This window comes from Melozone crissalis, unplaced genomic scaffold (genome assembly GCF_028551555.1).
Source record: "Melozone crissalis strain CALT ecotype California unplaced genomic scaffold, PUWL_Pcris_2 ptg000034l_1, whole genome shotgun sequence".
NCBI classification, from domain to species: Eukaryota; Metazoa; Chordata; class Aves; order Passeriformes; family Passerellidae; genus Melozone; species Melozone crissalis.
The window spans coordinates 4,069,582-4,085,123 of NW_026535812.1; the positions used below are offsets into that span (position 1 = coordinate 4,069,582).

The following is a 15,542-nucleotide window of genomic DNA, read 5'->3' on the forward strand; positions in this document are numbered from 1 at the left end:
TTGGAAAGGACATTAATAATGCAAGAGAATAAGATGACATAATTTGTGCCTCAATGTACATTAAAACATCCCTGATCTCTGTACTCCTTTCCCAGTGATGCCCTCAGGAACATAATGGGTGCCATTTGGAAATAAAACAGGCTTTAATGCTATAAATGCTTTATAAATGCATTAAAAGGTGAAATTAAAAAAATTATTTGAGCACTTCAATAAATAATGTCAACCAAATATCAGGTCTCAGATTAGGAAACAAAGGAGGTATTTAGGCCATTTCAGTTAGGTAGGAGCTCAAAGGATCTGGTGGGTTTCATAGTTTTCCTTAATATTATTCTTATTTGTTAAGTGGTAAATGTGTACAGTTTGTGAATAATTCCCAAAGACATGATCTCCCCAAGTCTTTGCATTTTTTCATCTCTGATTGTATATATACACATTTGGGTATATAACATTTATAGTAGTTTCTTTAGTCTAGAGAGATATTTAACAGAAAATTAATATGGAAAAATCACAGTGTAGATCAATATCTGGTATATAAATGAAACAATCATAGAAGCCCTTTCAATTGGGAGGCAGGAAATTAAACTTGTAGTGTTTATTCTTGCTAAGACTTTGGTTGATATTTTCATTCCTCAGATTCAGTTGATTCAAGTTGATCTTAAAAAATGCCCCCATGTTTCATTACTTAGTAGAAAGTGCATACATCTCAGAATATTGATCATTCTTTCCATTTAGATAGGAGCAGTTTTCCACCCTGATAGGAGCCAGGCAATATTTTATTGAGCCTGACATGCTGCAGCATCCATGCTGGGGCCTCTCTTCCCTTGCTTTTCCTGCTCTCCTCAGCTGTAGATTTCCAAGGGCAAATCCAAGCTGCCAGTGGCCATGCTGCATCTCTGAAGCAAAGTTCTTTGCATTATCCTTAATGGTTTTACTTCTTCGTTTTATATCCTGACATCAGGGGATTTTTCTGCCTTTTTTTAATTCCTGATGGGTTGGTGTTCATTAATAGAAAAATAAAGGAGATTTTAGAACAAAAGGGAAAAAGGGAAATAATACACCACGATGAGTTACTGTTCAATAAAGCTTCCTGTTACAAGTAATGAAATATTATAAGAACAAAGAACAGATAAAATAGAAATAGTTTGATTTTTTAATGTACTTTTTTAAACAACAGTAGAGGAACCTGAAAAACACTTTAAGTGGTCTGCTCCCCCTCCTGGCTGTCTCACTTTTGCTGGCAGCAGTGCTGCTCCCTTCATTGGGTACCAGTTTCTGACAGCTTCAGAAGGGAATATTGCTTCTGAAACAGGAGGCCACTGCCTTGCTCCCATTCTAATTCTTCTTCGGAGACCAGTCCTTAGTCCAGAAAGCCTGGAAAGAGGGATGGTGCAATCCAGAGAATCACAGTCAAATAACGTTAACTGGGTTTATTTACACAAGGCAGTGAGAGCAAGAGAGAGATTATTGCCCAGGAAAAATTCCCTTACTGGTGAAGAAGAACCAACATTCAACCTAATCCCATGGAAGTTTCTTTACGGGGCCATTATAACACTTTGTATAAATTATTTTCCTTTCTATTACCTACCAAGACTGTTATTTGGTAGCTTAAGGAATATCAACAATAACTTTAATAGTAGAGTTAACAGGGATCAGTCTTCATTAGCTGTGTGTCACTTCAGCAGTTTTGTTTCAATTTCAATCCAACTCAGTTATTAAATACTTAGTTTCTAAAAATGTTTTTTCATCTTTGTATGCTCTGATAATTTCCCTTTCTTAAATAGTTTTTAAATCAATTTATTCTGATATGAGCTGTTGAAAGTACCCTGCCTGAACAACTATAATACTACAAATTGGTCTAAGAAAATATGCACATTGATATAAGCTGTTTGGAGTTTATTTATTTCAATGATTGTACCATGCTGACTTTCTAAAAACAGTGTTCCCTTTTTACTTTAACGTTTTAGAAATACATAACTATTCTACAACGCTGTTTTCAAATGTTTCACTCCAGTTTGTAATTAAAAATGCCAAAGTTCTGTGTGTATGTATACATATGCATATTTATATATCTCATATATTCAAATGTATACATGTACCACTAAAAGCTGTAAAAGACTGCACCAGTGAATTGTTTTTATCATCTCTCCGTCTCAGAGTAATGTGAAAGTCTTCTGGTCTGGGACAGAGTTGTCAAGTCTCTTCTAAGAGTAAGACAGGAGACAAAACTGAGCAGGTGAATGTGGGATGCAGAGGTTCAGGGACATCACACCATAACTAATATGATCTAGTGAAGCTAAATTTATTATCCCTAAAAAGACTATATTTATAATAAATACGTACTGTCTACGTGTCTCTAGCTAATATATGATTGGTTAATCCCAGATGTTCACTCATCTAAAATAGAATGCTGATTGGATCACCTAATTTTTCATGCATCTTGCTGTGGTCGTCTGGCCCACCCATGGCTCACTTTTTTCTTACTTTCCCAAGCTTGCTGACAAACTTGCTGAGTCCTGATGACTCTTCTTTCTTGTATCTTTTTCAAGGATATACCGACCCCATTTCTGAATATGTCCATTATTCATTGTTTGTGAACGTGTCCATTGACCATTATTGCAAGCAGGCTGGATTGTGCGTCAGCTGAATATGGCCATTGTCTAGCAAGAACTCCTCAATCTGCAAAAAACTTTCAACAGGTGAACAGCCTGATAAATTTCAAACAAGGGTGGTTTCTGATGGAAAAGGGCCAGCACTGTGGCCATGCAACCACAGGGGACTGCAGAATACGAAACTAAGACATGTCTTCGGTTATTATTTTGTTTCATGCCCTTTTGTCCTGGTTTGAAAAGGAAGTGAGTGTTTTGGGAGTTTGGTGGTCAAACCAGAAGGTGCTCAGATTTGAATATTGGCCACTGAGGACATGGATACGCCTCTGAGAACACAGTGGGTTAAAAGCAGAGAACTCCCAGGGGAAGATCTCTTGGGTTCTGTCCATGAAGGAAGTCAGAGTTCCCCTGCCCAGCTCAGGGGGTTAAAAGCAGAGAACTCCCAGGGGAAGCTCTCTTGGGTTCTGGTGGTGAAAGAGGTCAGAGCTCCCCTGCCCGGCTGTGGGCTGGGTGCGAGAGGGAAAGCCATGTGGCCTGGTGAGGTAGGCCGGGGCCTTGGACAGAGAAGGGAGGTGAAGGCCCCTGCAGGATGGAAGAGTGGAGGAGCACTGAGAGGCATCGGGCAGCCACCCCCAGAGAGAGAGAGAGAGAGAGAGAGAATGGGTGTCTGTGCCTGTGCTACCTTGAGATTTGATATCATGTGCCATGAAGGAGAAGGGGAGGTGCAGCAAGGGTGCAGCAAAAAGGTGCCGAGCAGGGCAGCCATGGGAGTTCTGGGCAGGCAAGAGCCCGAGATTTTTAACCCTTTTCTTGGATGATGGAAACCTTACAAATGCTGATCCTCCTGGAGCTGAATGAAGAGACATAGAGATGAGATAAGAGGAAATGGGCAAGTGTGATGGAAGTTTGTGCAAGTGAAAGATGTCAGAAGAGTTGAGAAGAATTCCAGGTGGGAGGGATGATGGAGTGGCCTTTGGGTGGACTTTTCTTGTATAGCCAGGGACAGAACCATTTTTCCTGTGATACAGAGACTGCATTTAGGGGCAGGCAATGGCTTGGAGCCAAGAGAGTGCAGTGTTGTTATGTGAAGGAGTGGTGTGAACAGATACAACGAGTGAGGAGGGTGGTGGTGCCCTCCATCCTCAGGGAGGAAGAAGATCTCTGTTCTCAAGACCGGTCGGCCCCAGGGGGTGAATTTGGGGGGGACAGGTGTCCCAAAAGTGAGAGACTGTGCTTTTTTTGGAACTGGGCAAAGCATCCTTAAAAGGAATGCCCTAGAAGCAGCTCTGGTCCATGTGCAGTGGTGAGAGCACTGGGCATGGAAGGAGGATGTCACCATGGCAAATTTTCTCTGGGCAGTGCCACGTGTGACAGGAAACACAAGAGGTCTCAACTGTGTTTCCAGGGGAGGCCTATGGAACAAGAGGGACTCCTCTCTCCTTGATGAACTGAGAATTGATTATCTGAAGGGTGGTGATGCACTGAGAGCTGGTGATCTGAGGGACGGTAACTGAATTGAGAATCCAAGGTTTTGTCTTACTGTGATGTGTTGGGAATTTGGTGGGAGGAGGAGGAATGTTTTTGGAAGGTTTTCATTCTGAGTTTTGTGTGTTTCTTTTATGTAGTTGTAGGTTAATAAAGTGGGTTTTTTTCCCCTTTATTCCTAAGTTGGAGCCTGCTTTGCTCTGTTCCTGGTCACGTCTCACAGCAGACACCGGGGAGAGGGTATTCTCATGGGGGCACTGGCACTGTGCCAGGGTCAAACCATGACACCTTTCTACAGTTAGTGAAGAGAGGTTTACCCTGAGTTTTCTTAAACCCTTTCTGCTTTTCCACACAGAAGGTTCATTTGCAGAGGACTCAAATGTCATGTGTGGTTGGATTGCAGCTGGCTTCATTAAGTGCTGGAATACTAGAGTGGCTGTTATTCTTCCAGAGGGGCAGGGGATGCTGAGGTGCAAGGCAGTGATCTGCTCTGCCTGGCAGAATGCCAGCAGCACCAGGAGGGAAGACACTGGCCTTCAGTGAGGTCAGTGCCACAATTAACTTCTCCTCTCCAGCATATGGGGCAGGGAGCTCAGACAAACCAGAAAATAAATCTTGGAAAACTTACAGTTATATTTGTCTACTTAGCTCTTTTACACCAAGAATGACACACAAACAAGAATAATACTAACTCACAGTAACAATAAATTTGCCCCAGTTGCTACAGGGTGACTTGCAGTGTCTTTGTTCACCTCCTGTCTTGAGATGAAAGACATTGGCTGTGCCGAATAAAACACATTGCATAGTTCTGCAGGATTCAGGTTTTTAATCACAGGAAAATCAAAGACCCAAACATGGTCTGGTGCTAAACACAGACTCACCTGTTTTAGGTGCTTGCTGTTCCTTCTGCATTCATTTGAATGGACATAGAGGGGAAATGGGCTGAGGAGGGAAAAAATAATTACTTTTATTTTTCACTTAAGAGTAAAGAAGAATTTCTGATAAAATACAACAAGGTGTTTCCTATGGGAACATCCATAGCTATGAAGATAGATACTTGGCAAACTTGCTAATTTCAGGAATTAGTTTGGATTAATTGGTATTTCTGGGGTACTTCTCAAGAGAAAAAAAATGGTTAAAAGATTAAACTTTCCTCACCAAATTTTCTGAGTGATTTAGTGAACATCCACACTTCTCTTTGACATGTTAAATTAATGATACTGCATAATAAATGGCAGGGCTCAAGGTACTCTAACAAAATATTCTATCCATATTTTCTTAAAAATATCAAGTCTTACAGATGTTTCCTAAACAGTTATTGAAAATCTGTTTTTTTAAGTGAAAGAAAATGTCTAAGTCATATAGACATTAAACAGAAAAAATATGTACTAGACAATGAGTAAATAGTTGAAAATATCAGTTTAGAAAGATGGTAATTAGATACATACTTATTTGCATAAAGCATTTATTTGAGCACAAGTACACAAGAAATCAGGTTTTTCTAATGGGCAGTTTTCTAAGCTATATAACTGAATAGTTCATATTGAAGAAACAATTGTTTTATAAGGCACACAAATTCTCATTTTAAATCAATCAGCATGAGGCTGCATTATCCTTTCAATTAGTGAGATTATAAGGGCAAGGTAGTGCTTCCCAGTCCTTCACCTCCAGTTTGTTCCAAAGCACACAGTTGTGGGAAATCCCTCCTGCTTTGCTCAGCTTTCTGAAGAAGGTGTCAGTGCTGGGTCTCACAGTGTCTGTGGAATGCCACCAGTGCCTCCTTCAGGAGCTTGGGCATGAGGCTCTGCCAGCAGAGTCCTGAGAATGGCATCCCTGTGGCTCTGCCCACCTCAGTATCATTACAAGAGGATTATCTTCTTTTTATCCATTCATCCAGGGTAGGAAATACATCCTGTTTCCAGATTCCTCACCAAAACTCCTGTGAGGAAGCAATACCTTGTTTGAGACCTCCATAAGGAGCAGGGAAATCTCTATTGCTCCCTTCTCTGGGTAATGTTCTTCTGATATTCAGCTGAGGTTCCAGAAAGAAGGGATTAATTTGCACAGTGTTCATCTCCTTTATTCTATGACTGATCACACACAGTCCTTTACAAATGCAACTATAAAGCAATGGTTAATTATTTTTCCAAATAACTCCCTGTACATAGAGCTGTAACATCACATCAGCATCTATACCAGAGACATCCAAGTTCTTATACAGCTCTGACAGCTGGGGAATAGCTTCCTCACTAAGGAGTACATTACTCCATCCTACAGCCACTTGGAAGAGTAGTGATGCTCCAGTCTCAAAAGCAGAAAAGAGCAAAGCAGTCTGGCTGGTTGGGTTCTTCCTTCAGCCACCAGCTGTCAGAATTCTGCAGCTTACTCAGGGAGACACTGTGATCACTTTTGAGCAGGGCTGTGCAGGCTGAGATTCAAGGTACAAGATTTATGTGGAGGTTGCATGTGCAGCAGTATTCTTATGGACAAAACACTGCTTTGTGTTACGTGGAGTCACAGGCTGGAGACAGAGACAACTCACTCCTCAGATTTACACCTGAATAGAGCGCCCTTTATTGTTTCCCTTTATAGAGGTGGTTTGAAGCACCCCGGTCTAAAACACTCATTGGTCTGGTCTGAACAGCTCCCAGCTCTCTGAGCAATGAGATGTCTGCACCTTAGGATGGAACAGGATTGGGTGAAGTCCCTGTGTGACAGCCTAGGGGCTGGGTTATGGAACTGGGCTGGGTTTCTTATTTATAACTGAATTAATTGCTCAGCCACAGACCAGCTGTGACAGCTTTGGTAGATTATGATGATGCTTTGCAGTGTATCACCTGTAAATTTAACTTTGGGAGTTTGTATCAATGCCTCCTTTTCCCATATGCAGTGTATTTTCCTTCCATCCTGCCTTAATTACTACTTCCATACTGTATCTATTGGCACTGCAGTGACAGGGTGTATTGATTTTACAGATGGAGGAAAGATGTCCTGTGAAGGAGCTGCTGAAGTATAAATGTGGAACACAAAACACAAAGAGAGTATCTTTTCAAAAAGCCCTGGTACATAATATGAATATTTCAGAACTTGATTTAAAGTTTCTTCAAGAGGTTGTGGAGATATTGGAGACCTATCTGCAATCTGCACACCTTCACTTCGTGGTCAGGGATATCAAACCCTTTCCCAGAGATCATTTAATCATTTCCAGGAAAGCAATGCTGACATTAGTAAAGCCAACATATGTGGTAAATATATCCTAATGCAGAGTCTATTACTGAGACAGAATAATAATGCTATAATAATAATAACACAGAATAATAATACAGCAATTCACGTGACTGAATGGATTTACTAGTCAGTGTTTGCATGTCGCTTTTGTTTCCAAAAGCTCTTCCCCAAAATGAATATGCTGACTGTATAGTACAAAGCCAATTTCAAGTGCATATCTGTTGACTCCCACAAAAGCAGAATTTTACCATAAAACCACATATTCATGGCAGAAACAGATTTTTGTTCATTGTATTAGAAAACAGAAAGACACCAGGTAACCCAGGTGCCCCCAGTGAAGCAATGCCATCCTTCACACTGAATATCTGCATACTGAACTACACACTTGAGATCTACACCAGGATATTTTTAGCAGTGTTTTCTTCCATTCCTGGTGGTGTAGGGATAATTTCAAAAAAAATCAGAAGTATTTATAGACAATGAGAAAAAGAGCTCAAAAAATCAATGGTGTAACTTTTTTTCTTATATCACTTAATCAGCTTTGCAGGTAGCTCAGCTACTGAAATTTAAGGCAAAGATTTATTAGAAGAAATCAAAAGGAAGCAGAGTCATAGCAACAGCAATGCCCCAAGGTATCTCCTTTTCTTCTTTTAAACTAACATTGCTAAATTGCAGACGTCTGTGGATGAGAACTGGTATTAGGAAAACAATTAGGATAATAAATGAGATTCTAAAGTAACAGATAAAAGCTCATTCAATATCTTTAAAGATCCCATTTCAGAGACAACCATGGTTTATCCCAGAGTGGGAGAGGAGAAAGGCCCTCTGTGCTCACCTGTGAATTGCCTTCATGAAAAACTCACCAATCGCAGGCAGAATGACTCAACTGCCTAAAATGTTTAATTTTTTTAAATTTATATGCGTAATATGCATCTTTCTATGAATAATTGCAAATAAATGTAACATTTTCAATTTATATGAAATCTACTGCCAACCAATTCCAAATTATTATCTTTTTTAGGCTTCCTTGTTGCAGGGGCACTGCTGCTTAGTTCCGGAATCAAAGTATAATGAAACAGTCTTTCAGAACCTTCCTTTTAACTCCCTATTTGTAAGCAGTGCAGTGTTTTCTCTCAATACTGTAAAAATATGTTCAAAATACATAATAAAAATATTTATAAATATTTAAATATATATTGAAAACCTATCAAAATTATTTGAACCAACAGAAAAAGAGCAATTCCAAACCTTGTAAATTTTTTAAAAGCTCTTTCAGGAGGATTTTTTTAGTGATGGAGAGAAAAATGTGCTGTTTTTTAAACTCATATCAATATCCCTCTCCCCATCCAATTATCTATTTTCAGTGCTCTGAACCAGGGTAGTAGGGGCCAGGCTTTGAAGCAGAGCCCCAAAGCATTAGGCTGCTTTCAGAATAAGGCAGGAGGGTTGACCAGGGGACTGTGGCTGAGGGAATCATGCTAATGCCATTAAGATTCCCTGCATTTTTTGCCTTCCTTAGTGAGAGGACGTAAAAATGCAGAGTTGCCCACTTTGAAAAGCCTGTCCATGGTCACTTCTCCCTTGGCACTGCAGGGCTGCTGTTTTTCCCTAAGGCTGCCTCCCCCTGGCCAAACAAGCTCAGTTCTCTCAGCCTCTCCTCATGTGGCCAGAGCTGACACTTCTGCTGGTTCTCCACTGAATTCACTCCAGTTTATCAAAATACTCCTTGTATTTAGGGTCCCAAAGCAGGCCCAGTGTTTTAAGTATGCTCTAATAAATGATGACTAAGGATGGGGGTCAAGATGCTTTCTTGAAACAAGTGGTTCAGTCAGACCACTTTTGTCAACTGATTGAGTGGTTCAGACCACTCAGGCGGAAAGATTTTTGTCTCATAGCTGCAGCAAGTGGTGCTATTTGCAGTGAGCCTTTCCTTTCCTTTTTCCTTTCCTTTCCTTTCCTTTCCTTTCCTTTCCTTTCCTTTCCTTTCCTTTCCTTTCCTTTCCTTCCCTTCCCTTCCCTTCCCTTCCCTTCCCTTCCCTTCTCTTTTTCTTTTCTTTCTGCTTTTGTTGAGGATGTTTTAGTATGTTCTGAGATCACTTCCTCAGCAAATTCCCAGGAAGCAGAAGATGGAAGCCACAGGTGCCTGTCCAAGCCCTGAGGGGACACTCTCAGGTGTGCTCTCAGCAGCACCAAGGGGCTCTGTAGAGCTGTTTCCCTGCCCAGGCTCCCCAGGCTGCTGAGGGGTACCAGAGGGATATGCAGGGAGCTCAGCAGAGGCTTATGGTGAGCATGAACAGCTCTTCCCTGAGCACTTGGGGAGCATTCTTGGTGTTGCAGCCAAGCAAGTGAAAGACCCCCCATTCCAGGAGTGGCCCCACTGACCCAAGGGAGGCTCCGAGAGCTGGAAATTGCAGATTCTCCCAGGTGCCTGGCCTGGGCTGTTGGACAAAGCTGAAAAATGGGGCATTTTGCAGGCCACCAAAGTCTGGTTCTAAGCACCATATGCTTCTCAGACCAAGAAGTTTGGTTTCAGTCTTTTCCTGAGCATTCCAATATAAAGCGCAAAAATCTGATGTTTTTCATTAGAAGATGCCAAGAGCCTAGGTCACATACACCATAAGATTTATATGGAGGCTGTTTTCAGCTATTTCATAAAAGCATATTCCAATGCAATGACTTGTAATCAGCACTAGGACTTCAGGCTGTTTCATTCACTGTGATTTGATTAATACTTTTTTGAGGCAGACTGGCATGATATAGAGTGATTAGACCAAACCTTCCAGCAGTTTTGGAAATCCCAACTCACTCATCTGTGATTTTATCTCATTATGATAGCTGTATAAATTAGATTTTTAAAATAAATTTCCAACTTGATAGTATTAAAATTTCCTTATTTTCCTGTGTAGTATATTTTATAATTTTCTCTTCCTGGCTTCACTGCTTTATATTGCGTTCCATTGTCACAGTGGAATACATGCAGATTAAAAACTGGTTTCCTGTGATAAGAAGGCAAAGAAGGTGTCTGAAGTAACAGCCTAACAAATTACACACCACAATTATTTATTTCATTATTTTGTTGCTTGTGAAATGGCCAGCCATGAAGTACTACCTGCTGCTGAAGGACTGAGATGTATTCCAGAGTTTGGAAGTAATTTTTTGCTTCCCTGTAGAATATTTGGTTTTACACTGCGGCCCAGTACAGATACTGAAAGATGGTTTAGAGGAGTAGACATGTGTCCATGTCCCTAAGTTGGATTGAAATTGGGTGACAATTAAGATGACAAACAAGTGCTGTTTAAATCTCAGGAACAACCAAGCTGAGACTGTAAGTCTTATCCTTCAAAACAATGCTTGATGTGTTTATGTGTTAAAATTTAAGGAAATGCAGGTCAGTGAGGGCTTGAGGAACATCACCAAGCTGTCTGCACTTGCATTTTCTTATGTTCCAGAATGTATAAGAAAAAATAAAAGTTACTGAGTACTTTGTGTGGACATCTACAGTTGGACATCTGTATTTTCTGTATTTTTCTTGGAAGAACTTGAGCCCAGTTGCAGGAGCCTCGAATTCTGGAATTTATGACATGTTGTGTTTTCAGGAAGCATTTTCTTTGAAAAATCTAACTGCCTAATGGATTAATTACACTGGCTACACATTATTGTGCTCTTTGTGGTGTAATGCCCCAAAATGTTTTGGTTTGGTCTGTCAAAGTGCCCCTGCTTGAGTTAAACATGAGGGTTACTCGCTCATTGGGGTGCACATGGGGTGCACGTTCAGGGTTGCAAAACAGAAACTGGGTGGAACAGTTCTCCACAAAGTGCCAGGTATTCATCCTGTAGGTTTGGCCATGCAAGGTCTCCCAAAACAAGGTTTTGTTTTCTTTGAAATGTCAGCTGCATGAGGCTGTGATGGATGCATCAAATGCTGATGAGGTCAGGGGCTTGGCAAGCTCTTTTTCCTTGGAAGGCAGGGCTGCACAATACTGTTGGTGGCTGGAGTTTGTTCAATAACGTTTTCAGTCTTCCAATTTATTTACTTTCAATTTTGGTTTCAGTTCATTTAACCTTCAGAAAACATTTGTGCTGTCTGCTGCTTACAAAAGGAAGGCTCCCCCCAGCAGCCCCTTGCTGCATTTATCTCTTGCTGTGGAGCTACAATGTCTGCAGTAATAAATGTATCCGTTTGAAATGGATGTAATTAAGTTCTTGTTGAAATGTCTTCTGGAACAAAACATTAGCTTTTGCTTTCAAAGGGGAGATATTGCCCAGATAGCACTTCACCTGGCCAAGGACAAATGTTATGGTTAAACATCACTTTCTGCTTGCTTCTGTGAAACAGCAAGCATATCTGCAATATCTGCATTCAAGCACTTCCATTTCTTAATGCACCAAAACAAGGATCTCCCCAGAACTGAAAGCACCGCTGTTGTAACTATTATTTTGTTTTTAAAACAGCCCTCTCATCCTACCAGTTTGCTGTGATTTATTCCTTTGAACTTTTAAATTGAAAGATACAACAACAGAAAAAAATTAATTGGGCAGACATTTATATTTGCACACCAGACTTCTGTCTCTAGAGGCATGGGTTCATCCAGCTGTACATTTGTAAACTAAAGCTGGATTTGGCCATCCTGCAGTAGTCCCTGGTTGTCCAGCTCAGAAATTCATATGTGATTTGACACTAATTTTGTCATCTTGAAAGTATGTTGTAACTGTGGCTGTTGCTTTTCAAGCTGGTGAATGTCAGGGAAATCAAAAATCCTCATTTTCCCACCACCTGGGAAAAAGCTCAAGGCCCAAAGATGAAGGGTGGACAAGAGGTGAGTTCCCTGCCCAAACCTGTAGATTGCTGGTCCCTCTGTGTTGCACAGGGCACGGCCCAGGTCCTTTTAGCACTGTCAAGGTCCTGGCAGGTTGCACAGGACTTTCTAAGTACTGATGGGATAAGTTAATAATGGCAATCATCAGTCCAGTGACTAAGAGCTGTACATTTTCTTAATCTGCATCGAATAGGAATGCTCAGTAACTATGCCGGTACATCCTCTGTGTATTTTACATGAAGTGTTCTGTTTTCAACACTATATACAAGCATTAAGAAACTAATATTATTGTCTTGGTTTGAAAAGACAGATGTCTGCTAAGGAAGGCAGGAGCCTCCCCTGAAATGGAAAATGTAACTCTCTCTGAATAATTATAATTTTGAAATTAAGGGGCTCTCAGGCAAAGATATGGGATTAGGAATAACAGTTCTTTATTAGGGAAAAAAAAAAAAAAGCAGTAGTACAAAACAACAATGCCAGAGTCAGAGCAGTCCCTGCCCCCTGTGTGCCAGGGCGGTGTCCCAGCCCCATGCCATGGGGGCTCAGCCCTCCTGCAGTGCCAGCTGTGGCTCTGCTGCAGCAGGGATCCTGCACAAGGGGGGAGTTTTCCTCTGCAGCTCCAGGGCTGCTGCAGATGGGCCTGGGCTCCCTCTGGCCATGCAGGGCAGCAGAAAGCTGCTCCTCTGGCAATGCAGGGGGCAAAGGCTGCTGTGCTGTGCCAGGCTCAGATTGGATCCAGGTAGGAATGCTTGGCTCCTCCCCTGGGCGGAGCATCTCCCCATGGGATGCTGGGATTGGATCAGCCCTGCAGGGACACTCAGTGGCCATGGACAGCAGAGATCTCCTGGAGGGAGGGTTGGCTGGGGGAGAGATAAAGGAAACTGCCCAATGAACAGAAGATAACTGCCCCACCTCTAACCAATGGCAATAGAATACACAACCCCAGCCACATCTTGCATTTGTAACCTAAGATAATTATGTATTAGGAAATGTGGAAATACAGATGAAATACCAAATTGCCTGATTTTTCTATTTTCTATCCATGTCTTGTTTCAGAGTGTGTTTTAAGAAGCCTCTATTTATCACATATATTTTGTGAATATATATTTTTCCAAGAGTATTTATCAACATCATTAATGTTGGAGACATAGAAATTACAGTAACATTATTTCCTATAACTGAAATTTGGAAACACAATTTGAAAACCACATGGGATATAACAATCAGCCACTGTAAGAGCTGACTAATACCTTGCTGTGTCTCCCAGATCTGTGACAAGGAGTGGCACTACTACGTGGTCAACGTGGAGTTCCCCGTGGTGACGCTGTACATGGACGGGACGACGTACGAGCCGTACCTGGTGACCAACGACTGGCCCATCCACCCCTCCCACATTGCCATGCAGCTCACAGTGGGGGCCTGCTGGCAAGGTAAAATCACACCAGAAAACAGGCAACACTACCAGGAGTTCAGGCCAATAAAGAATCTTGCCTGTGTTGCTGGTTGTATAGGAAATAAACTGCTAAGAGATTGATGGTTTAAAATCAGGTGTAAATCCAGAGTTGTTAATGAATCAAGTCCAAGGATAAAATGGGCAGGACATTAACAGGCTTTGCATTTTCATCACCTGAAGAAGTATTGGATACAGTTTGTCTATTCAGTGTGAAAGATTGTCTTCTTTATCTTTTGTGCTCCTTTTAATTGTTTCCCTTGTTTTTCCGCCTTAAGTGAACTATCTAGGTACTAAAGAGCTCCAGCTATCTCTTTTCAGTCCCTGCCTCAGATTTCTTTTACAACTCCTGGCCCAGTCCTGGGCCCTTCACATTGGATGTATCTCACCAGCAATTCCAGGAATTTACTTGATTGACCCTGTTGTACACCAGAGGTAAAAGTGAGAGTAAAATAAATCCAGAAGTCCAAACCCCTGAGCCATATGGGCTTTTGCTTAAATATTACCTCTCTCTGTTTTCTACCCTTTATAATCCAATTCTTCTCATTCTCTTTACCTGATCCTTGCACCACTTTCTTTCTCTGTTCTCTGCCTTGTACCTGAAGCGCTCCTTTTTCTCTGCTGCTCTGTTTTTGTAAAGTTGCCTCCATTACCCTTCCATGTTGATTTTCAATTTACACTGTCTTTTTTCCACTTAAAGTATGAATTGAAGGAAATTATAATTAGGAAAAATGCTTTAACATAGATTCTGTCTCTTCCCCACTCTTTCATGTAGTCTCACTTTCTCCATTATCACCTTGTTTACCAATTTGATCTCTGCTTATTTGCAAAATTTGGACATCTTACTCATGGCAGGGCTGTTCAGTGTTAATAGTACTCGAAGCAAATTCAGCTGTTAGATTATGAGTGGGGTAGAGATCCAATCTCTACTTTGAGGAAAACATGCAGAATGAAGCTGCACTAACCTTAAAAACAAAATTTCATAAGTTGACAATATTGATAATTATTGTAGTTGTGATAAGCTGGTCGGCATTGCACTAATCCCATATACTGGGGAAAGTACAGACTGTTTCTTGTCTAGCTGGTGTTTGTATGTGTTGCTTTTTTTGTTATGCAATATTGGTGCAGTATTTTTAGATCAAAGTTCCAGAGTTAGAAAATGCAAATGTAATTTGTAAATTTAGTTCTTTCGAGACATGAGCAAATGCCATAGAGGCTGTGAATAATACTCAAATTGGGAAGATAAGGAATTAAGGCAAAACTGCTCATGTAGGCTCCCAATACATTCAGGCCAGGGACTATATTTCATATTTAAGCTGTTAAAAATAAAAAGTGGAAATTGTTTTCAAACATTTTTTTTTTGCCTGGGATAATTTGATGGCTTAATTAATAACCATTCAGGATAAGATTCTTCTTCTCTTTTGGTGGAACACCTAATTTAAACTACTGAAATCATATGTATAGCTGCCATTAGTATTTACTGTAATATTGTTATTGCTCTTTTCATAGTGACAGAATATGAGTTCCTCAAAAGTGGAAAAAAATTTTCCACCTAATGAAAATGCTAAGATTTAGTAATGCAGTGTGCTGAAGATTCTGATAAACTATCATGGGTGAGGCAAGAAGATAAATTTCTAATGGTCATGTGAAACAAGATTTCAAGATACTGCTTTTGACAAATCTTATCATTTGGTACATTTGTTTTGATCACCTCAAACTATTTTACATGAATGGTGTGGAAAGCCACTTTGTTAATAAGATTCAGCACTGTATTTCAGTCTGTGAAAGAGTAATTAATAAACATAGAAAATCTATTCTAGTCAAATCTATTATAGTCAAATCTATTATAGTCAAATAATTCTAGTCAAAACAATCCATTCTAGTCAAAACAATAATTTTCAAAGTTTATATATTTCAAGAAAAAGGGGCTCAATGAAATAAATATTTTGACTATAA

General features: G+C 40.6%; 1 protein-coding gene across 2 annotated transcripts in view; it reads left to right on the plus strand.

Moving 5' to 3' along the window:
- Positions 1-15,542, plus strand: part of CLSTN2 (calsyntenin 2) — a 315,822-nt gene that overhangs the window by 275,053 nt on the left and 25,227 nt on the right. For both annotated transcript variants that reach the window (XM_054282508.1, XM_054282509.1), the window contains exon 9: positions 13,404-13,566. In XM_054282508.1, the coding sequence (XP_054138483.1) occupies positions 13,404-13,566 (163 nt within the window). The remainder of the gene's footprint in view (positions 1-13,403; positions 13,567-15,542) is intronic.